The 24,203-nt window shown below is 42.2% G+C and overlaps 1 protein-coding gene across 1 annotated transcript in view; it reads right to left on the minus strand.

Moving 5' to 3' along the window:
• The window catches only part of SHPRH (SNF2 histone linker PHD RING helicase), a 763,974-nt gene that overhangs the window by 501,645 nt on the left and 238,126 nt on the right, over positions 1–24,203 (minus strand). Inside the window, exon 8 of the mRNA XM_085612283.1 lies at positions 12,154–12,407. Within this exon, the coding sequence (XP_085468409.1) occupies positions 12,154–12,407 (254 nt within the window). The remainder of the gene's footprint in view (positions 1–12,153; positions 12,408–24,203) is intronic.

Raw genomic sequence — 24,203 nt, forward strand, 5'->3', positions numbered from 1 at the left:
GGTCCTGGGTAAATATTGCAGGCACGTTACGAATTTGTAGGCTTAAGGGGATAGTGTCTGATTTTAAGTACTCTGTGAGCATACGAGCATGTAGGTCGGTGCAAATCTGTTTCTTCTTTAAATTTTCAAGCTTCTCTATCAATGCCCTAGAAGAATTTGGGGCTACAGGCAAGGGGGTAGAAGAATGTGACAATAAAGATGGTCCACTGAGAATACGAAAGATGTAATCATCAGTATAAAAGGGGGTCTCTCTTGAAGACATATTATGACAAATATTTGTGCATAATAAACCACTATTAATGGGTAATGTAGAAATTCTACTCTCGCAACCCAGCGGTTGCTCAATAACAAAGAACGTGTAACAGGAGTAAACCCGTATACCCAGTTGAGACCGGGTGAATTATAGTATCCAAACAACAATGTCTCAACCAGTAATTATAGGAACAATTTTAAAGAAATGCATAAGTCATCAAGGAGGGAAACTAGAGACCGCAGTAGGAAAAATCTTTTGTAATTATTATTATACAAAAAACTTATAGCAGCACTATAATACAATTAAATCAAATTAAAGTAGCCAAACATACACCAATTGTGTACTGACCGTGCTCAGTGCAAGTGATGAGTGCAGTGACACAAGTAATATATACAGTGTGGGCGGCGCAAGGTGAAAAAGAACAGCATTAATCAGAATCAAATTGATAAAGTACAATGAATAATTTGCAATAAGGTATAAATCCTTAGGTGGCCGTAGGTTACACTGGGATGTCGACGGCGTTTCGACCTTATGCACTTAAGGTCATCATCAGGACAATGGCTACAATTTGAAGAGTGCTGTATAAAAGTAAATAAAGAAAGGAATAAGTGGATCATCTTTAGGAAAACAGTAAATAAGAGGAGAATGAAAGTTTATGAACAGGGTGGAAAAATTAGATAAGGGTGGGGGGAGGGGGGGAGGGGGAAGGGCCGGGGGGTGGGGAAGGAAGGGGGTGGAAAAACAGGGGTGGTTATTGTGATGAATGCCATCACGAAAGTAATGACTGGTGGTAAATCTCAAAATGGTGAATCAATGTGTAAAATCACCTGATATTTGGTCTAGAGGGGTCAAGCCGGGCGTTAATAAAGAATATACCAGAGGCTCCTCCGAGGGATATATTCACGATGTATTATCAGGCACCAGACATGTAAACCCGGACTGTAAAGGAAGAGACCTATGTAATCAATGTTATCAAGGGACAGGGGATAATAATGAATAAAAGGAATTTACCATACCGAACAAGGGCATAATCTTTTGAGATCGTCAAACCGCACTCCGAGTTATCTGGGCGGTCTACAGCGTGGGTGGATACAATTATAAGATCAACTCTGTAACCAAGGGAACAGAATTTAGTTACCGGCCTTAAATAATAATCAAACGATAAAGCCAAGTCGATTTAAAGGAGCACTTACCGATTGTTCTTAGTCATTGAAATAACAAGGGATCAAATCAGGAAGGACACCAGGGCGTAACTCGGACGCACAATGGCCGTTAGATGGACACAGGAGCTCTTTGAATGTACCGGGCGACAAGTCACCGGCAGAGCACACGGAATCAAATCCCCAGAGTGACTGTGTTCCGCGTCGCGAAGTGCCGGTACCTAGAAGTACAAGCCATGCGGAAGTACGAATTGCGCAGGCGCGCCTCCCAAAGGAAAAACTAGACCATGGGCTCACAGCACAATCAAGTGCCCCGGGGGAACAAGTAACGAAAAACTGCGCGATGCAGTTACATAGAACCAAGCGGGAGGGAAGAAAGACGGGGGCTGGGAGAAGTGAATGAGGGGGAGACAAAGGACGGGCATACTTTAAAGAATTGAAAAGCGACAAGATAAACAAATTTATCTGCCGTGTAAACCAAAAAATTAATAATGGAAATTATATTAAAGGGGAGAGTGAAAAGAAAGACAAATGATAAAGGGAGACAATATTTAACATATTGAATGTGAAATATGTAGAGAAATAACAATAGAGAGCTTATATAATAAAATAAAAATGTATACATACATCACAAATATATCAACGAATAAATCAAATTTGAACGTCTGGTAGATAAGTTACTATATGTCACTACAGCCTCTTACCCACCATAGAGCTCCGCGCCGAGTCCCATGTCGTACTAAGGACAATAATACCTTCCCCCATAGATCACAGACCAAATAGTACAAAGAAAGGATATTGCTGGACTCACACTTGGCTATCAGGAAAGCAGGCTGACTGACCTGGAACTCCGACAGGCTGACAGAGGTTCCTATTGTCCTCCGTGCAGGCGGCGGGTATTACAGGTGTCCCCCTCGGACCTCTGCGCATATTGTCGCTGATCTTTGGGTCCCCTTGTCTAATATCTGCACAAGATGGCCGCGAACAGGAGGCTCAAATCTCAGACACAAAAACAACTGGCTACGTTTGCTTGGTCTAGACAGGGGGAGGAGACCGAAGCAACTCCAGGAGAAGACCCCAAGACTTTGCAGCCTCGCTCCTCGTCCAAAACTCTTACTCTTGAAGAGGTCATGGAGGCAATTGCTGGTGTGCGGACGTCGCTGGAGACACGCATCGACTCGGTGAATATAGAGGTCACCCTCCTCCGCGCGGATCTGAAGAAAATGGACTTGAGAGTGAAAGATGTGGAAACCACCACGAAAGCTTTGGTATCCGACACTTCTACTCTACAGCGTCAGGTAACCCAGCTCCAAGACCAACAAAAGAAGATGGAGGAGCTCCTGGATGACTATGAAGGGTGGGCGAGATGGAACAACATCCGTATTCTAGAAGTCCCGGAAAAAGCCGAGGGACAGGCCATGGGTCTCTTTGTGGAAGACCTGGTGCTCAATAAGCTTCAACCTAAGTGTTTCTCTAGTTATTTCTCCACTGAACGGGCCCATAGAGTCCCCGGCGGACGCCCGAAACCTAGCGCCCCTCCCAGCCCTATACTTGCAAGAGTCTTTAATTTCCGAGATAGAGACGTCATTTTACAAACTGCAAGAGCGGGCCCTCCGGTCAAGATTGACAATGCGAACATCACCTTCTTCCCGGACTTTACAGTTAAGGTTCAAGCCCAGAGATGCAGCTTTAGGGCGGTCAAGAAAGCCCTGCGGGATAAAGACATTAAATACTCTATGCTTTTCCTGGCTAAACACCGAGTGGAATCCGAAGGGAAGTCATGGTTCTTCCTCGCTCCAGAAGCTGCCTGGGAATAGCTGGAGGGGTGGCGTCGAGTGGGGAGATCACCGGATGGCAACAACAACAGGGAACTCCGTAACAGCCAGCGTGCCCCGCTGGTGTCCAATGAAAGTCGCCTGGAAGATGACTCTGTGGGGTGACACCAAGTTATTATACCACACTCTCATTTATTCTGCTAGCTTACTGATTTGTATTTTACTCCCAATGAGCATAACGACCTAAGACTCTGTTTAGAAATCACAGAGGCGCCCTGACTCCTTTTGGAACTGAGATTCAGTGAACCGTGGTCTTTACTATATTTGTTTGTAACTTGTTTCTTTCCACAGCTTTACTGGGTTACAAATCGGGCTGATATTTACGTATTCTAATATGCTATGAAACACTACATTTAGCATTAGGCAAGGGATGATAGTGGTTGGCCAGACACCCTGGACATGTTAGGGAGGGCAACAGGCACTCTGCCTTCTGGGGGGGTGGAAAATTGTGATTCCACTGGCAGGGGGGCAGGGAGGGGGGTAAAGGGTGGGGGAGGGGGGATAGTTGGGTTGTTCACTATTATGGTTATTTTTACACAGAGCATTAGGAAGAACGTACATTTGGTCGCAATAGACTTTGCCATATTCAGACTGTCCACATACCCGGGAGATTGGGACGAGAGAAGTCGGGTCGATATAGAAGTGCTACAACGGCCCCTTAATTGGACTTCGCTCTCCGCGGCATTATCACTGGTGCCATTCGTCTCCCCAACTTTTCGTTACCACCCAACATGACAGACACGAGAGATATGAAAATTTCCATTATGGCGTGGAATGTTAACGGGTTGGGGAGCAAGATAAAAAGGGGAATAGTTTTACAGTACCTTAAGCGGCAACTCCCGGACCTAGTCCTGCTTCAAGAAACGCACCTAATGGGGAATAGCTGCAAGGCTCTTAATAGCTGGGGGTACAAGCTCCTGGTACACGCAGGGTTTACATCGGGATCTAGAGGCACGGGTATACTCATACGTAAATATCTCAGTGATTAAAGGGCGTGCATTAGCATTAAAGATAGGATATGTCAGGAACCAAAATGCACATCTGACTCAATTAGAAGGTGATTTACTACACCTTGAAACTGTACACAACACCTCACCTTCCGAAAATACAGCCCTTGCACTCCGGAATAAACAACTAAACTACAAAGCTCGCGCTCGGGAAAAAGCTCAGACACGACTTCTCCACACACGTCATAGAGTGTATGAACTCGGGGAGCGAGCTGGGAAAATGCTGGCTTGGCTGGAACGACGTGACCAGACAGCCAAGTGGGTCCCTGAACTCTTACTTAACGATGGAAGGCTAGTAACTGATCCATAAGAGGTAGCGAATGCATTTGCAGACCACCTGGAGGTGATATATTCCTCCAAAACTACGACCTCCGCTAGCGACTCGTGCCAGCTCTTGGAGGAAATGCCCCTTCCCACAATCTCAGACAGCGACAGAGAGGCTTTGGATGCTGAAATCACCTCGGAAGAAATTTGTAAAGCTATATTTGCTGTCAATTTCGGGAAGGCAATGGGACCCAACGGGATCCCAACTGAATCCCTTAAGGGCATGGCCCCCAAAATAGCCCCACATCTTAAGACTATGTATTACGACAGCTTAGAGCAGGGTGTTCTTCCACTGGATCAAAGGCTGGCATCTATCATCGTGATACGTAAACCCAGTAAACCAGAGGCACTTTGTAGCTTCTACAGTCCCATCTCTCTAATCAGCTCGGAGGCCAAGGTTCTGGCTAAACTCCTTCCATCGCGCCTGGTTACAGTCCTCCCTTCCTTGGTCCATGAAGACCAATCAGGTTTCATACCAAGCCGTAACACGGCCCTAAATCTTCGTCGAGTCCATAACGTCCTGAGTCGAAGACCATATTTACAAGAAGACGCAGTTATATTATCATTAGATGCCGCAATGGCGTTTGACTCCATAGAATGGCCCTACCTTTTTGAAGTCCTGACGAAGTTCAGGTTTGGACCTCGCTTTCGGCAATGGGTGGCATTGTTGTATACCGCTCTACTGGCTCAAGTCCGAGTTTACAACCGAACGTCGCGTACTTTCGCGCTGCAGAGGGGGACTAGACAGGGATGTCCCTTGCCCCCTCTCCTGTTTGCATTGACACTAGAACCACTTGCGCACTGGATCAGACGTGATGTTTCAATACGTGGCATGCGGTGGAGTGAAGATGTAGTTGACAAAATATTGCTATATGCTGACGACATTTTGATCTATCTGGCGTCCCCACGAGCCTCGCTCAATAGTCTTTTTAATGTCATAACCAACTTTGGTAAATACGCAGGTTATACTATTAATTGGTCAAAGTCGGTATTGTATGTTCTGAATAGCCCCCCACCCAAACTACCGCGTGGCTACAAGATTGATATGACCACTGAAGGTTTTAAATATTTAGGGATTTATATTACTCCTGACCCCAACATATTCTACGATCGGAATCTTCTGGGCCCCCTCCGACATTTACAGGATGATGTCCAACATTGGAGAACACTGCCCTTGTCCCTCCTGGGGAGGGCAGCTTTATTTAAAATGCTTGCACTTCCTAGATTTTTATATTTCCTCCAGAACTGCCCTTTCCCCATTGCCAAAACGTATTTTACCGCTATAGAGGGAGAGATCCGGACTTTATTATGGGACGGCAAAGCCCCTCGCATTGCCCTCCACAAGCTAACGAGTGGGTGGTATGACGGGGGAATCGCTCTTCCCGACCTCCGCCTGTACTACTGGGCCGCTCAATTAGTAGCCACAAATCATTGGATTCATGGTTTCCCGTCAAATCCGGCCTTCCACCTAGAGCGGTACCAAACAGGGAGGGAGGGCTATTTGGGAGGCCTCTACAGTAAGATCCGGAGGGGACAGTACCTCGGACCTTTGTCGCAGACGGTGGCCATATAGCACCAAGCAACTAAACGGTTGGTATGGGCAGATACACTCACGAAATCCTCGCCGCTTTGGTCCACGCAGAAATTGGGGCTACTTTGCCATCACATGGGCTTCGATAAATGGGACACTATTAGTATATCGAGCATTGGTGACCTGATACACAGGGGCAAACTCCTCACCTTTAAAGAGCTACAAACTAAATGTAACCTTGCCTCTGGTGAACTTTTTCGATATCTACAAATCCGACGTGCACTTCAGACCAATATCCCTGATTTGTCCGCCATACCAGACTATACTCCGTTGGAGGACCGATCACTATCGGAACCGCTCCTAACAAAGGCTGTGTCCTGCACATACCGCAAGCTCTATAACAGCTTACCTGATTCTTTCCAGACCCTCCGGGACCAATGGCAGGTAGATGTGGGGCCCAGAAACGATGAAGACTGGCAAAAGGCATTAATGTCTCCTAGGGAAACAGCGATAAACCATTGCTTCCGTCTTATCCAATTAAAAGTCCTACATCGCTCCTACCTTTAGGGAGTACTTCTTGCTAAGATAGTTAACAGGACAGATGCACTATGCCTCAGAGGTTGTGGTCGGGATGGCACCTGTCATCATATCCTCTGGAGCTTCCCCGAGATACGCCCTCTATGGGACAATGCCACAAACAAAATGAGGGACACGCTAGGAAAACAAATCAATTTGACGCCAGGGTTGGGGGTCCTGAACATTTGGGAGGCCACGGACCTGACTGAAATAGAACAGCAATGGGTGGCACTAGGAAGAGAGCAATTGCAATATCTTGGGGTTTCCGGTTCAAGACCTTTAACAGTTGGCTGGGTGGCAGAAATGGATCGCTGCATGATAGCAGAGAAGGAGGTATATAAAATGCGCGGCTGCCCTAAGAAATGGGATCGGAAATGACAAGGCTGGGACAGGTTCAGGGGCGAAATTTGCACATCACCGACAGACGATATGGCAATGCACAGAAGAGCAGAACAGTGATAATCTTACTGGTTATGTTATGTAAATGTTCAAGCTCAATGATGTACCTTCTAACTTATATGTACATTGATCTGCTTATTGACTCTCTGATTTGTTTTAATAAAATGTTAATAAAAAAAGATGGCGAGCACTGGAGAGTGGGCTTCACCTCGCCTCCCCCACCTGAGGGGTGGAGTTGGCAGAGGTGGGCACACCTCCTCGGCTGGCTAGTTTTTCCCACCTGTCTTCCTGCCGAAAGGGAGGGGAGACAGGAAGGGGGCCTGCTCCTGATAGCAGGAGAGGCTGGGGGTCGCATTACAAAGGCTGCCAGGCCTTTGAAGCTCCCTGCCACAGATGGCTCTTCCTGGCCTGGGGGAGGTGAACACCTCCGCCCAGGAAAGGCCTGGTTTCTGGGCTCAGGGAGCGTAGGCTCCCACCCTAGGAGTCCAGAAACATGTCTCGTGGTGGCAGGCTGTTGTGTACCAGTCAGGGAACCCACCAGAGGCTGGTCGTTTTTCAGAGGGCATCCCTGAGATGCCCTCTGCGTGCATTTTTCATTACATCCCACACTGACATCAGTGTGGGTTTAATGGGCTGAGAAGTTTGATACCAAACTTCTCAGTTTTCAGTGCTGTGGAATTCGTAATGACAAGCTCCCAGCACCATATACTCTTAATGGCAGCACTGCACTTACAATGCCTAAGAATGGACTTAGACACTGTAGGGGTACAGGGCTCATGCACCTGTACCCTCACCACTGGCATAGGGCACCCAGCTAGAGGTGACTGATCTATGCCAGGGCAGTGGGTTGTAGGCATGGCACACAGGGATGTGTGCCATGTGGACTCTTTACTTTGTTCTGCAACAAAACACGCAGCCTGCAAAGGCAGTGTGTGTGTGTGTAAAGATACAGGTAAAGGTACAGGGCCTCTAAGGGTGGCACAATAAGTGCTGCAGCCCTTAGGGGTCTTCCTTGGGTACCTGTGGTACCATTTACCAGGGGCTGACCTTTGGCCAGAGATGCCAATTGGGTTAGTTTTGGGGAAAGAACACAGGCCCTGGAATCTGATTGGCAGGGACCCGGGGCACACCAAGAAAAAGTGCATCAGTAGTCTGGCAAAAAGTGGGGGGTTACTGCAACAGAAACGCACTTTCCTACATATACTACTTTGATAATACTTCTGCAGCTACTCTCCAGAAAGGTCTTTAAAGAACTAGATATGTTGCTGGGCAATCAAAATTGGTATTCCGGAAGACAGGGTTGTGTTGACGAAGATGAAACTCTCAACAGAGCAAGTCCGATTGGGTCTCCACTTTTAAGCTTCAATATATAGTTCCCCACCTGCAGTAGGTGGTTTAATGGCTCGCTAGGCAACACTTGCTAGAAACCAGCACACAGTTACCGCAGGCACAGGAGGGGATCTGAATCGCATCTTTCATCTTCTGATCCCTCACACTAAAGGACTTACTATAATTGTAACTACAGAGTGGGCATGCCTCAAAAAAGGTCGGAAATTCAGACAACAGGTTATTCTATATGCTCGACTAATCCCCTTGGTGGATATTCTCAAGGAGTCAGGATTTTTCACAGAGTGAATTGCTGGAGTGAGATCTACAAATTTATGGGACTTATTCAGTTAAGGTTCCCTCGCCCCATTTCAAATGCTTGCATGTCATAAGGGACTCTACAGGGGCAATTCCTCATCATAGAGGTCTGACTAGGGTGGTATGCAATACTTCAAATATAACGGACAGGGAACTGCAAGCAAACACACTAATACAAACACTTCACACAAAGGGAAAGGTAGGAAATTAATCAGTTGACTGTATCGTGTCTTAATGGAACTCACTGTGTTATCACTGAATCACCTTTGTGAGATGTGGGAAAGTGAGGTTGGAAGAGGATTCAAATATACTGAATGACGCAGGCCCCACCTAACCATTATAAAGTGCCTCGTAATGCCAGATTCACATATATACAATTCAAACTTTTGTACAAGGGGTATCTGAACCAAAGCAAACTTGGTAAAATATACCCTGGGATATTTAATCTGTGCCTTCGATGCTGTGCTACACAGACACTGTTCTTACACATGATGTAGGGTTGTCCAGGAATCAGGGTAATCCGGCAGGAGGTCACAGAAACTCTAGCTGCAATAATGTGTTGCAGGGATATATGGAGTATTAAAGGATGCTTTTTAGGCTCTTTAAACACTCATAAAAGTGCAGAGCTGAGTCAATGTTTTTGGATAAGCTCTAATCATGACTCATAGCTATGCCAAACAAAGCTTCTGCCTCTCCACCCCATGCCAGATGGCTAAAGATTACACTAAACTGGGCCATGGCAGAAAGTACTGCTCTACACAGGGAAGATAAAAGTGGCTGGGAAAACATTTAATAGTCTCCATTAATGGGATGAAAAGAAATGCGTATTGCCCTCTCCAGTAATTTTAAGATAACAACATGGCACCATGAGTTTCAGGCTATAGACCACCAATAACCTAATGGTGGCACGAGCAAAGAATTAAAAACAAAGTTCTTTTCCACAGCCATTCAGGAGGATTTATAATGCTTCTGAATTAGCGCACACATACCCCTGGGAAAACAAGGTACACAGGCAAAGAGATGTCCCCCCCCTCACCCGCCCACTACAATGCTTTCCCCGCCTTAAAGTTCTAACAAGTAATATGCTTAGCTGCTTCATTGGCCAGATAATCTATTACACTAAATGTTGCTTCACCCGCTTCATTTAATTTGTTTTATAGGTTTATTTCAATAAGGCTTAGTAGAGGTAAATCTATACTGTCATGTGAAATATTATGGTGGTTCATTCCAGAGTATAAATTAATTCTTCATAATTCTTTTCAAATCAAGAAGCTTCTTTGTGTGCTGTTTAATGACGGGAGCAATTTTGAGGTTAGCTCCAACCTTTCTAGAAAAAAATTATCATTTGTTATATTAGCTATACTATACTCTTAAATGACAAGTGTTAAGTCAAATTTTAAGCTCGGAGTACACAGTGTCTGGAGGCCTAAGGCAACTGGATGCACTTTATGTGGGAATGCCAAAAGATGGAAAAAAGAAAATTGGAACAATGTGTATGTCCACTCTGAAAATATTTCCATATGTTTAACCTAAAAGTGTGTGTGACACTGCTGGTAAGACCATATTTACTATTTAAACAGCACAAAACCACCTGGGCAATGCACTGCAGTACACGTAAGTGGGGATTTACATCTTTGAATGACATAATTTAATTTCACAAATTTACAAGCTGTAGACATATGAAGGGAATATGAGATTGGGGTTAAGACCAAGTCGCCAGATTCCAAATTGAGCAGCTTTGCCACTGGATGACATCACTTCCTTTGAGCCTATGTGCTATGTTCCCATCAAAAGATGTTTGTGTCACCTATGTCAGGGATTAACATGTTAAGCCTGAACATACATGTATCCAAATTCAACCAACCGAGATGTGCTGATCACATATTTCCTAGTTCCAAGTCCAGTAACTGCACAGGTGTGCATCTGTGTGACATACCCTGGAGTAACCTATTTTTGACAAGTGTTTGTGATCTGACATTTTCAGTGTCCATTCCTATTTTTCCCAATGATGTTTTCCTCCCTGCGCACAAAAGGAGAGTGTTTAATAAAAATCTCTTCCATTGAAAGGATACCATTGTGTTGAAGGGACATCAAAGCTTTAAATATCAATTGAGTCAGGCGCTTACAAAATTTTCAGTGTCATGAGTCACTTGGGCAATAATTTAATACTGGGTCACTACAACGCCTTGATCAGAAGGATAGTACCAAAGCTGACTTAGGTACAACACCCTACAAGGATATTTCGATCAGTATTAAGTGCCACCAATATTAGGTAAGCCAATACCTTCTGAGAAGTCAGATGTTGACCAGGTCAGTCACAAAACTTTATTTGGCCAAATGCGGCCATAAAAATACAGATGATTAAAAACATTTTATAACTAAATAGAGCAGCTTTACAAGGTTCAGAACAAATCTGGGGGTAATACAGTTATTTTCAAGAAAGATACTGCATAGGGTGCATACCAATGATAGCTACATAAAACATCTATAAAAGGGTCGATGGGTCTCAGACTAAATATTTCTAAAACAGTTAAAAAAAATTTGATCAGTTCCTAACATACAAATATGATAGGGGTGGGGTAGTTATATTAAGCCATATTTGTTTCGAGCCCCCAGGGAAAGGCGGACAAAATTTCCGACTGCCATGCAAATGTTCTCCCTCTCCAGCCTTTGCAATCTCTCAAAAGCCTCCTTATGAGAGTTCATATTAAAGGAGTGAAAAACAGTAATTGCTTCCTAGCATGAGCATAAAGAGTGCAAAATACAATAACGTGCAAAGTGCTTTGAGTGGCAGTATTGTTGCATGGGCATCTAGGCAGTAGTTCTCCCCAGACTATCAGCAACTATCAGTTGCAATAGACTAAATTGTTGTCTTATTAAACAAAACCTAAGGTTCCCATTTGAAAAAAAGGAGAGATGAGGCTCACACCCTGTTATCAAAGTAATTGGGTTATAGGTGCAGCATACAAAGAAATTATCAAACGCTGCCTGGTGGGCTTTGTCTTGCACCCCAACAATTCCAAACAGTTCTGATTCTTAGAAGTATAGCAGTTATAAGAACCCCAGTCTGGCTTGAGCAGTTATCCTGCTAATGTCACTGAGGAAACACAATGAACAAATGAACAAAAAGTTTGAAATTGGCATAGGAAAACACTTAATGCTAGTTTAACAGAAAGAGTGAATACATTATGTAAACCAAAGTAGTTTTTAGCCACACAAACAATTGAAGTGTTCTAAAACTATAAAGATTTTCCAACTTCAAAAATGTTGTTAAAATCCCCCCAAAAGAAGTCGGAGAAAGCACATTTCGATAACGCATCTAGACAATACTTCACAGTCCAGCCTCATAGAAGAACCACACCTCACAGATACTGAAATTCTCAAAATGGCAACAGTAATCACATAAATATAGTCCTCATTTTACCTGTTTAATTAGCTTGACATGCTTTTGTTCCTTGTAGTTTTTTCCAAGTTTGAAGGACCCAGAGAGGCCATGGCCTTTTACCTGTTCCACCACATGTTCTGTGATTAATTTTTCTAAAGTCTTTTTGAGAAGTCGCCGATTCCTCCGCACATCATACCTGTACTCGGCACTTACATACTTAAAGATGGCAATGATAGAAGCCCCCTTCTTCCCATTCAGTTCTTTGACAGCTGACAGAAGCATCACTCTCAAACCTATCAAAAAGATAGAGAACAGCCCAGTCAAAAACACAAAGATGTGACACCCTTGGAGAGAAACAAAATGAAAACATTTCACTGAAAGATATACCATCATCCTTCTGTGCTAAAAAATTTGGAAAGAATACAAGACAAATTAGAGAGGTAATAAAAATCAATTTGTATACCTTTACAATCAAGCGAAAAAGATAAAAAGAATTCCAGGAGGGAAATAGCCTTCTTTTGTGTAAAAATACTAGGTGGAAATATAATGGTTTACTGCCAAACAATATTATCCATGCTAAAATCAAAGGTGGCTCAAATTAACAATTTAAGAAACATCTGAGAATTTAGTGAGTCAATTGTATTGTTTTCTTATAGCTCGCAGGTAACCCTTCTCTTTTAGTATAGACAGAGCAGGCATAGAAATATATACTTGAGAATGTTGCAGTGATAATGTGCTTTTAAGCGTACTGAAACATCTGCAGGCCTGGATCTTTGGACAATAAGCCATTGGTGGCCTGGCTTTAGAATCTTCACAGTGTATTTTTCATGTACGAAAAGGAACCAAAACAGTTCAAGAAAGAGAACAGCCTGAGATACAATGCCTGTCTTACTTGTTCATAGCAGCACACTCAATAGAGAAGTGGATTGGATAAAAGCAAAACTATAGGTCCCACAAGCAAAGAGCTGCAGGCTAGAATGCCAGGACTGGGGACCTGAGGAACTTTGGCAATACTGCAGTAGTTTCAGGTCTGGAATGAGGCGAATATGTCCATGACTGAATCAGTAGTAGCGCTCAACAGTCAGTCACTTGTCAGGACCAAATTTGAAAGGCCAGGATCAGTCAAAAGTAAATATAACATATGAAAGGGCAATAGAGCTGTGGCAGTCAGTTATGTGTCAAGGACACTTGTCCATCTGATTGACATTCAGTCTCCATGGGAAGTCTTTTGCTACTGTTTGTTGATAACCAATGTTTATTGTTGCCCATATTCATTTTGACAACCATTATAAAATGAAAGCATGAAGAGACTGATTGAAATATGAGCTTGTAATGATAGAGCCGAACACAAGACTCTTTAGTGGATGCAATAGTCCCAGGAGCCAATAAAACAAAAAGGTGCTCCCTATGTTATTTTAGGCTCTAGAGGAGGGAGTAGAATAAAGATATAATAGGGAACCTCTATACCGGCCTATATATTTAGATAAGTGATCAAGCTAGATTCTACATTACCAAAAATTCCTGCCAAATATCATGTCAATACATGCTAGAATTCTCTGTAAACAAATTATAAGTCCTTTATGATTTTTGAACCAGATTTATTATTTCTTTTATCTTTTCAGCTATATATCACATGTAGTAAGAACAAACAGGACATTTTTCCTTTTTTTTTTTTAAACAAAGCAGTTTTTGTATCCACTATATTTTTAATACAAACAACTAACGTACTTCATAATGTGAAGTGACATCCTAGACATAAGAGACAATAAAAATCACTTACTATTCATTCATACTACCATTCATACAAAGAAGTAAACACTGTCTACAAAGGGGAAAGTTTAGGAAGGGTAAACAAAGGACCCTCAAATTGGTCTCAAAATCGTTGTGTGCTGAGATAGATTGCAAAAAGGTTTTTTTTTTTCCTTCAAATCACCCGAATGGGAGATGTCAATCTTCAGTATCACTGTGCTGAAAACAAATGTGCGGTCAACACGCGTTTCAGTGGGAGACCACCTTCTTCAGGACCAACCGGAATTTATTAAAAGGTGAAATATATATACAAATTGTCAGGATGTCTGTAAAAAAGACAAAAGCAAATGACATTGGCAGGTTAAGAGGAAATGTATTTAGTTTCAAAAGGAGATTACTTCCATGGGTTTATTTATACTTTCTTTATATTATATTGAAATCCTTGTATGCTAAAAGTGCTCAAAGAGACAAACGAGAAGTGTGTTAAGGCGCTCTGTGTATCAGTATAATAGGTGGCTGAAACAAACAATACAGAGTGAAAATAATGTGAGTCCCATTAGTGTTGGTAAAGTGGGAAATAAAGAGAAGCCAATTTATGCCCAAGGTATGTTGTAGCAGGTTAAGACATGCAAACCTGAGTGTCTGGGCTCAAAAAGACTGACCTGTAAGTCAGAAAGCAATTTCCAACCAACATGCTGTAGGAGCCATCTGTGCGTGCTCTACAAATGTACCTATTTCTGAAGGAGAAAACAGTATTGTTACTGAGACTAATCTTGATATTCCTCTCATAGTTAAATCTAATGAGAGCCAAAATACCTGTGGCAGCTGAGATGGAAAAGAATTCAGAAGAGAAGATTTGTTTTATATCCGTATCATATTCAAGAATCACATAAGCCAGGTGCTAGAAAATAGACAACAGATTTTTAGCTTATCCGTGTCATAATGTCCTAAAAGCGATAGATTGTTGGGCAAAGGACTACATTTCCTAAAGACTTTTTACCTTGTCAGGGCGTGAGGTTGCTCACATGGGCAACACGATGCAGAAGTCAGGTTCTCTTTGTGCTTCTACGATCTTTTCTTTTTTATTTTTATTTGAGATGCTATCCAATCCAATATTATCTAAAAGATTGAAGAGCAGAGAATAAATCGATTGTCCCTGATGTTGTATGCGATATCTTTTAAGCTAAGTATATGGAAATACTGACTTAGGAGATATCGTTTAGTTTTGCTTATGACAGGGAGATATTAATTGGAAATTCCAAGTGTGTTGATTAGTGCTATGTCAAATTAGGAAGTATTTCAGATGCCTAATTACCGAGTTTTGCCTGGTGCATAGGTAGAACAGAGTACATATCATTTGTGGATACAAACGAGGCTAGAACCTCTTAAAACGCTGTGCAAGAACAGACGTTACTAGAACCACAAGTCGGTAATGAAGCTGGTATGCTACCAGTGCGTTCAAGGGTTCCTATAAGTATGAGCTGTTAAGTCAGATTGATTATGCAGATTGGATTTCTGTTTAACATACCTCCATTCTCATTTCCGATGTATCGGTACAATGGGGTATGTTTCCTTTAAGCACAGGTAAAGACCCTCTTAAACCTATGTGCGTTAACAGGTTGTACTGGAAACCACAAATCAATACTGAGACTCGTATGCCAACCATGGCTGCATTATATTTGTGAGTTCTACCTGATGTATTGCTGCATGCAAAGTACATAAACTATTAAAAAAGGCTGACTAAAACTCATATGTAGACCACATTATATTTTCGAGTTCTACCTAATGTATTGCTACAGTGAGGTACATGAACTATTAAGAAGGCTGCAAACGGAGTAGGCCAATAGGTTAAACTTAACTAAACAAAGGGGTCATTATTGAGGCAAGAGGGTTCCACATACCTGTGCGAGTTGAAGCCCTGCCGTCAAACGTGGAATCGATCTTCAGAGAGAAAAACTAGGCTCCAGACCGGGCGAAATTTAAAGCTATAGCTATCTCGCGAGATTAGAATCATCATGTCCCGAACTTAGTTATTCTACGTGCGTGTAGGCGCCATCCTTGAGAGATGTTAAAACCGTGTAACTCAGATCGTAGACCGCATAAAAATGTGCCTCTACTCTGTGCTGAGTGATTCTGCGCGCAGGTCTGCACGAAATGATTACTTATTCTTTGGAATGGTAGTTTCACAACATAAGATGCGAAAATAACAGTCTACGTTGTGGTGGTTCTAAATGAGCGCCATCTTAGAATGGTGTGAGAGTCTTACACAGAATTCTTTTTTTTCCCTATGTAAATAGATTTACTATGCTGGAGTCACCATGTACGAAGTATGGTGTAAGCTCCCTAAGAGATTCAAAGATAAAAACCATGAGTGCAGTCAAAAAACACTAAGCTTATTATAAAAAGAGTAGCATATAAAGTAATCCACGTGATAGATACTCTGGTATGACTCTATTGCTCTGAGGTCATGTCGTTGTCATACTTAAGTATCATTGAAGCAATAACAAATTAACATTACATGAGAAGTGATATATACTCAGAACGGTGGTACATCCTGAGTGAGCCCTATGTAAAAGGGTCTACCTGGGTGAGGTATGATATCCAATAGATAATATATGACCATTAAGAAATGTGTTTCCATGCGTTTATGTGGTACTAGGGCCTTTGGTCGATAGTGATCTACAGACAAACAAGGGAACCATGGTCATGTAGATCAAAGACTACTGTGTCAGAAAAGACCAACTAGTTCTATATACGGTCCTGTATATATTCGTTGCCACACAAGCTATGAGAAAAATAAATGATGTAGAGTATAAAGTCAAAAATAAAATAAATGTAATTATGTAATAATCCAGGTTATCTCTTCATTTAGGCCCCTGCGTACTGTGTCACAGTGGAAAATCCAAAAAGTCCCTCTGTTTTTCCGCACCTTGCTGATTTCTTGTCCTGGTCTAGAGACTATCTTTTCTAAAATTAGCCATTTCAGATCGTGTTCACCATGGTCGTGATCTATAAAATGTTTTACCATGGGAGCTTGTACTTTTCGTGTTCTGATTGCCTATTTGTGTTCTGATAGTCTAGTTTGAAATTCTCGGCCAACCTCGCCTATATAGCCCAGGCCACAAGGGCAAAGAATGAGGTAGATTACGTTGTTACTTCTACAATTGGTATGGCTTTTAAGCCTCCCGGTTCTTGTACCATATGTCCATACTTCCGTTCTGATTGCTGTGGGGCATGCATGGCATGTTCCACACCTGTGATTTCCTAAGATCTGTGGTAGTCCATCAATGGTGTTTTGTACAGCAGGAATGTTGTATTGCTTCATTCTGCTGTGGACTAATTTGTCTCGTAGGTTGGGGTTTCTTCTAAAAGCCACTATGGGTTTCTCAAGTGTTTTACTACTTTCATTTGTGTTGAGAATTTTCCAGTTTTTGTTTTTTAATTCTTCTGCATGTAAGTTGAAATCATGCATGTTAGTACAATTCCGCCTAATTCTGAGAAATTCCCCAAAGGGGATGGAATCCTTTTGACAAGGAGGATGGAAACTAGCATGTTGTAGGACTGTGTTCTTTGCAGTCGGTTTACGATAAAGGCTAAATTCAATGTTGTTATTCCCACTTTTTATCCAAATGTCCAGAAATTCCACCTTTTCTGATGAATATTTGGCGGTGAATTTGAGATTAGATTCACTATAGTTAAGCCATTCACTGAACTGGTTAAGATAGTCTTCAGTTCCTGTCCAAACAAAAAAGATGTCATCTATGAATCTGTGCCAGGTGCTGATGTTTTCATAGAAAGTATCCATTTCGTTGTAGATGTGTTTTAATTCAAACTCACCCATGTATGTATTGGCCACACTCGGTGCACATGTAGCACCCATACTGGTACCTTGTATTTGTTTATACAGTTTTTCTTTAAACTCAAAATAGTTATGATGGAGTACTATATCTAAACATTCCAAGATAAAAGTATTTGGTCTCTCACCCGGTGTTCTATAGAGGAGGGCTGCCACTGCCTCCAAAGCTAGATCCTGCGGTATATTTGTATAAAGAGACTCTATATCTAGGGTGACCAAGAGTTGAGTCTCTTTATTAAAGGGCATGTGTTCCACAGTTGATATTATATGGCCTGTATCCCTGATGTATGACCGATAAATTTTAGTGAGGGGGCAGAGGAATGAGTCTACATACTGTGAAAGTGGCTCCGTGCACGAATTGATAGATGATATAATAGGGCGTAAGGGAGGATTCAATGTGTTTTTATGGGTTTTTGGAACACCATATAGGGTTGGAATAACCACATTGTTTTTGTTGAGGAAATCCAGTTCTTTTTGGCAGATATATCCATCCAAGAAAGCTTTAGATGTACTGGCTTCTATTTTAGCCTGAAGATCTTTTAGAACTGATCTGCGAGCTGGTTGGTAATGTTCTGGTATTAGGAGCATGCTTCCTACCTTCTGTGAGTATGTATTACTGTCCATGATCACTATCCCACCCACTTTGTCACTGGGTTTAATCGTGATGGAATTATTCTTTTCTAAGTCTTTGAGAGCCATAGCTTCCAATTTAGTAAGGTTAGGTGGGGGCTTGCGAATATATTTAGTAATCTTTTCTAGTTCTTTAATTACTGTCTTTTCGAAAATGGCTACTTCAGGTCCTACCATCTCCAAGGTAGGTGTAAACCTAGATGGTGGTTTGCATCCTGAATGATTTTCTTCCTCTTCTAATGGAACCATTTCCGACATAAATTTTTGTAGGCAAATTTTCCGGAAAAAGGAAAACAAATCTTTGTTCATGGCAAAGATGTCCGGAGATGTACTGGGAACAAATGACAGCCCCTTACTGAGGAGCATAACTTCTGCAGATGCCAATTGATGGCTCGAAAGATTAAAGATGGGTATACTTTAATTCTCTGCAAAGCTATCTACTGAGACTTCCAGTATTGCTGGTTTCTCGTTCTCATATATGGCTGTGGATGTACTTGCTCTGTCTGATGGTAATTGTTCCTGCCTTGCCTTTGAAATCTCGCTCGTCCCCTGCCCCTGCCTTGCTCTAAAAAAGAGGAGTGACCAAATTGTTGGTAATTGTTTGTGGGTCCCCTGCGGTTTCTAGGATTGTAATCATAACCCTCATTAGAATAGGGACCCTCCTGGTCAGAATCTGATGAATTAGTGTCTGAAAAAGTGACAATTTTTTGTCTCTTTTGTTGGAACGTGTTCGCCTGTCCTGCATCATGTTCTTCTTGCTGGAAGAAATTACTTTGCAGATAGGGATACATTTTCTCTTGAGAGAACCAACGTATGTCTTTTTTAAATTTTTCTGTTTTTTTCTTTATGAGGTATTCCTCAAAGTCCTGCAGTTCTTGGTTCATATTCAAGAGCTTGTTCTTCCCTTCTTCTACACTAGTGTTGGTTTTAAGTTTATCTTCCAACTCCAGGATTTCCTGGTTGAGGACCTGTATCATTTCCTTTACTGTTTCAATAATCAGAATCATCCAGTCCCTGGAGCAGCGGTTCGCTATGTGCGACCTCCGCTCCAGGAACTGGCGTACTTGCACAAAAAGTGCCGGGATGTTCCTGACTCTGAGGCCTGAGGGTATTACTCCTACTTTGAGGTATTCTAACATATAGTGGGCATGAGACTCCATTCTTTTGGCTTTTTTCTTTAAATTAATAAGTTTGTTCCATTCACTGCTATCTTTGGCAAAGTTGCCGGTGTTACCCGTAGTCCCTGTTATCTGTCCCACTAATGCTGAAAAGTCAGCATCTGTAAATCCAAAAGTTTTCAAACCTTCCATAGTGTTGGAAGTTGGGACTGACAAAAAAGAAAAGAAGGAAAAACCCGTGCAAATCGATGATCGGTATTTAAACGTGTAAAGGTACACAATAGATTCAACCGTGTAGTCCAGCAGCCGCACAATCTATGAGCACTATTAAGCAAAACAAGGAAAAGAAAAAATTATTTATGAAACAAAAACCTTCGGTAAAGACCGAGAAAAAGTTAATAAAACAAAAAGGTGCTCCCTATGTTATTTTAGGCCCTAGAGGAGGGCGTAGAATAAAGACATAATAGGGGATCCTCTATACCGGCCTATATATTTAGATAAGTGATCAAGCTAGATTCTACATTACCAAAAATTCCTGCCAAATATCATATCAATACATGCTATAATTCTCTGTAAACAAATTATAAGTCCTTTATGATTTTTGAACCAGATTTATTATTTCTTTTATTTTTTCAGCTATATATCACGTAGTAGGAACAAACAGGACATTTTTTCCTTTTTTTTTTTTTAAACAAAGCAGTTTTTGTATCCACTATAATTTTAATACAAACAACTAACGTACTTCATAATGTGAAGTGACATCCTAGACATAAGAGACAATAAAAATCACTTACTATTCATTCATACTACCATTCATACAAAGAAGTAAACACTGTCTACAAAGGGGAAAGTTTAGGAAGGGTAAACAAAGGACCCTCAAATTGATCTCAAAATCGTCGTGTGCTGAGATAGATTGCAGCCACTAGCCTCAGCTCAATTCAAATGCATGACGAATTAACAACTGGAACTAACACATATATCCTACTCCTACCTCAAGGGCACATGATTGTGCTGCAGCAGCTCCTCTAAAGGCATTGAGGGGTTGCTGAGTGGCTGCCATGTTTCATGTGGCGGCTCAGAAAACTTTTTTGTTTTTCAAAAATTAACTCCCAGAGCAGGAGTTTGTTTTTGAAAAACAAACCATTAATAACCTTGTCACCCTGAGAGTGTTCTCCTAAGGTGCAAGAGTAATTTTTGTTTTTTCAGCTTGGGACCACCAAGCTTTTCCTACTAGTCATGAACAGCTAAAAAAGTACCTCGGAACGTCCACCCACTCTAAACAGGGCACATATGTCTACAACAATGGCCTGTTGAGGGATTGTTGGAAATAAGTTTTAGGAGGCTTCTCTAATACTTATTTGCGAATTATGGTTTTATTAGAAACAACAAAAATTCGACCATAACATTTTTTCAAGTATACACACTTGTTGATATATATGTTAGGATAAGGAGCAAGTGGGGTCCCTCTTAATGTCTTCTTTATACTCTTCTTTTCCAGGTTTGGGGATAAGGTGCCCCCAACTCCCCTTGGAGAAAGAAAAATCACAAGGTAATTCTATATAGGTCATACAAGCTTGCCCCTGACTGATCTGCAGTACATCTTTTCACCTGTTCCTAGGGTTTCTCATGCTCAAGTGTCTATGCAGAGCAGCCCCTCAACCGATGTTCACCCATGCTCTCAAACAATTAATTTCTTTTTTTGTCATTTTTACTCAAACAGGCCCATATTCCACTTGGTTTTTACAGGCTGCTTAAGTATGTCTGTTCACTAGCTCCACATTTCCCAGGTGATTTCCCATGTCTACAAGTAATGCACCATGAATAAGCAACTTCTTGTCTTGTTCAAATTAAAACGTTTATATCGTGGGACAGAAGGAAAACAAGCACAAAACAAACACCAAAAACAAGATTTTCCAGTGCACGGGTACTGCTTCAAAACACCACAACCCTCTTGTGGCGGATGTTTCCGCTACCGTTGGTGGCATCCACCACTCCTCTGTCCAGGCGTCCTCCTCCTTCTTCTCCCCATTCTCTCCTGCTCCCTGGTTGTCAGCATCCAGGTACGAGCCCGCCACCAGTTTTCTCAGGGTCGCCAGTGTATCATCTCATGACCTCTCCGGTGAGTCCAGCTTCCTCCTGTGTTTTCGACCTTCTCCTTGCTGGGTCTGGCACTCCGAGCCCTCTCGACTTTGTTTCCTCCTGCTCTCTTTCATCACTGGCCTGGACGTCCTTTTCTCCATCACCTTCCAATGGTAATAAGTCCTTTACTTTCCACCTTTTTTCCCGTCTTTGCCCTGTCTACTCTCCTTTTAATCGGTGTCCTTTCTCTCCTTCTAGGTTCTTCGCTCGGTCTGGGCTTGGCGTTGTGGGACCTCCCTTTCTTTTTCAAGGTAAGAATAGGTGTGTTTTTACAGCCCCTTCACATGGCAAGTCCGTCGAACACATGCACAAGCAGAGCCAGCGTGGGGACCTTGACAGTGGACACATGATGCATGGGTGTACAATAAGTTCTGTGAACAGGGTACTCCACCACTATTGTGGCAGAGTACCATGTCTGCCAAACTTTAAATTATGTCTTAAATCCCTTAATGCATGTCCTAATCAAACTGACCAGTCGGAATTTATATAGGACAGGAGCTGCAGCAATAGTATGAAAAATATCCTTCATATTATTGACAACAGAAAACTAACAGGGAAGAATGCCTCGCTCCGTGTGACTGATGTGGAGAAGGCATTAAACACGGACCCTTTCTAATGAAACCCTAAGTTGTTTGAACTTTGTCCCACATTCTGCAGGTGGGTCTTTTGTGGATACACAATTTCAACAGCGATTATTATGGTGAATGGAGTGCGCCTCTCCCATTCACACAGTAGATGGAGCACATTGTGGAGGAAGCGATGAAAAAATGGAAACCTCAGGAGTTAAAGTAGAAGGTGCTAACCAAACGCTGAATCTATGCTGATGACATTCTAGTCTCCCTCTCTAACCCAGTCCAATTCCTTCCAAAATTGAAAACGGAAATTAAGCAATTTGGAGCAGTCTTCAGGGTCTCTATAAACCTGAAAAAATTGCAAATTCTAAACTGACCCTCAAGACCAAAAGCAGTTGATACAGAGGCAGTTCTCATTCTCCTGGGCACCCATTCCATCCCATATCTGGGAATACAATTGTCAGTCAGCTCAGCAACCACCGTGTATATAACCTAAACAACTCCACTACACTGAATCTGCTAAGAGCTTCAGACAAGGCATACCCAGGGTCTGTGATGAATGAGAAGGTCTGCAGCCATTGAAATGGCCACTCTGCCAAAAATCTTGTTCCACACGACCCTCCCCACAAAACCCCCATGCACCATATGCCTGCGATCCTGAAGAATCTCCACAAGACCGTCAATAAATCACTATGAGCACAAATGAAAACCCATGATGGTCAGAAAGACAGATCATAGATATACAGAGGAAGGAAGTCTGGAAATCCCTAGCATTGCCACACAGTACTGGGCACCTTTAACATATATGGTGAACTTGAACAGAGAAGAATTTGTGAAAAACTTGTGCTTCATTGACCAAAGCATAGGGGATACACATATCTAGAGTGTCCCTCTGTTCCTTAAAAGACAGAGCGAGGAAACTGTACTCATCTCCCCTGACAAAAGCTACACTTGCAATGTGGTTTGGAATGTCAGGACGGGAAAATCTCACGCTGAAAAGTGTGAGTAGCATTTTCCATCAGGATATGATCATTACTTTCAAGCAGCTCAAAATAGATCACGACCTACCTAAGACAAAGAAGCTAAGATATTTTCAGATCAAAAATTTGGTCACCCACAAATCAATCAAGTCACAAGCAAGTAGACAGCTAACAGTCTTCATCACAAACAAGAATGACATACGCCTGATCTCAGACATTTATAAAATCCTTGTGCAATTCACTCAACTAGATAAAACCCCCAGCCAAAAGAGGAAGGAATCGGGACCTGACAAAGCACTTTTGCATAAACAATGGACAGGGCTATTCCATAGAACCTGCACTATCTCAAGAAGCATTGCAAGAATAAAATCTGTTGTGAAAATGGCCTCTTACTGGTATCTAAACTCAGAAAGAATAAATTAAAAGAACTTAAGCAGAACAAAAGAGTACAGACGAGGTTATGGGGGAACCGGAACCCTGCTCTACTTGTCCAAAATTGTCAACATACTTTTTTTTTTGATAAACACATTTTTATTGATTTGCAAGAAAGCAACCACCATTCAGCACCATACCATAATGATTTAGGACAACATACACGAATTTGCACTACCCAGTACACAGACACTAATAAACACAAAGCAGAATGAAATCGGATAATCCCTTTACGACTAGACCTACCCCCCAACCATTTCCCCCAGACTCTACGATATTTCTTAGGGCACCCCCTTGCCACATACACGACTTTCTCCTGTGTGGTGCACCAGTCCACCCCAGTCAGCGATCGCTCCACACTCCGGGGTTCAGGGCATTTCCAGGAGGCTGCAATGTCTCTCTTGGCAACCACCATAGCTGTAGTAAAAAATAATTTCTCTTTACGAGACCCATCCAGCCCATCAGTGATGCTCAGGATCATGTGCTTGGGGTCATGGGGGATCTCCAACACTAAGATTTCGGTGAGTTCCTCCTCGATGTCCCTCCAGAACCGCGCCAGGTGAGGGCAGGTCCATACCATATGAAGGAAGTCAGCTGGGTCGTGGCCACACCT

Source organism: Triturus cristatus, chromosome 6 (assembly GCF_964204655.1).
Source record: "Triturus cristatus chromosome 6, aTriCri1.1, whole genome shotgun sequence".
Lineage (NCBI taxonomy): Eukaryota > Metazoa > Chordata > Amphibia > Caudata > Salamandridae > Triturus > Triturus cristatus.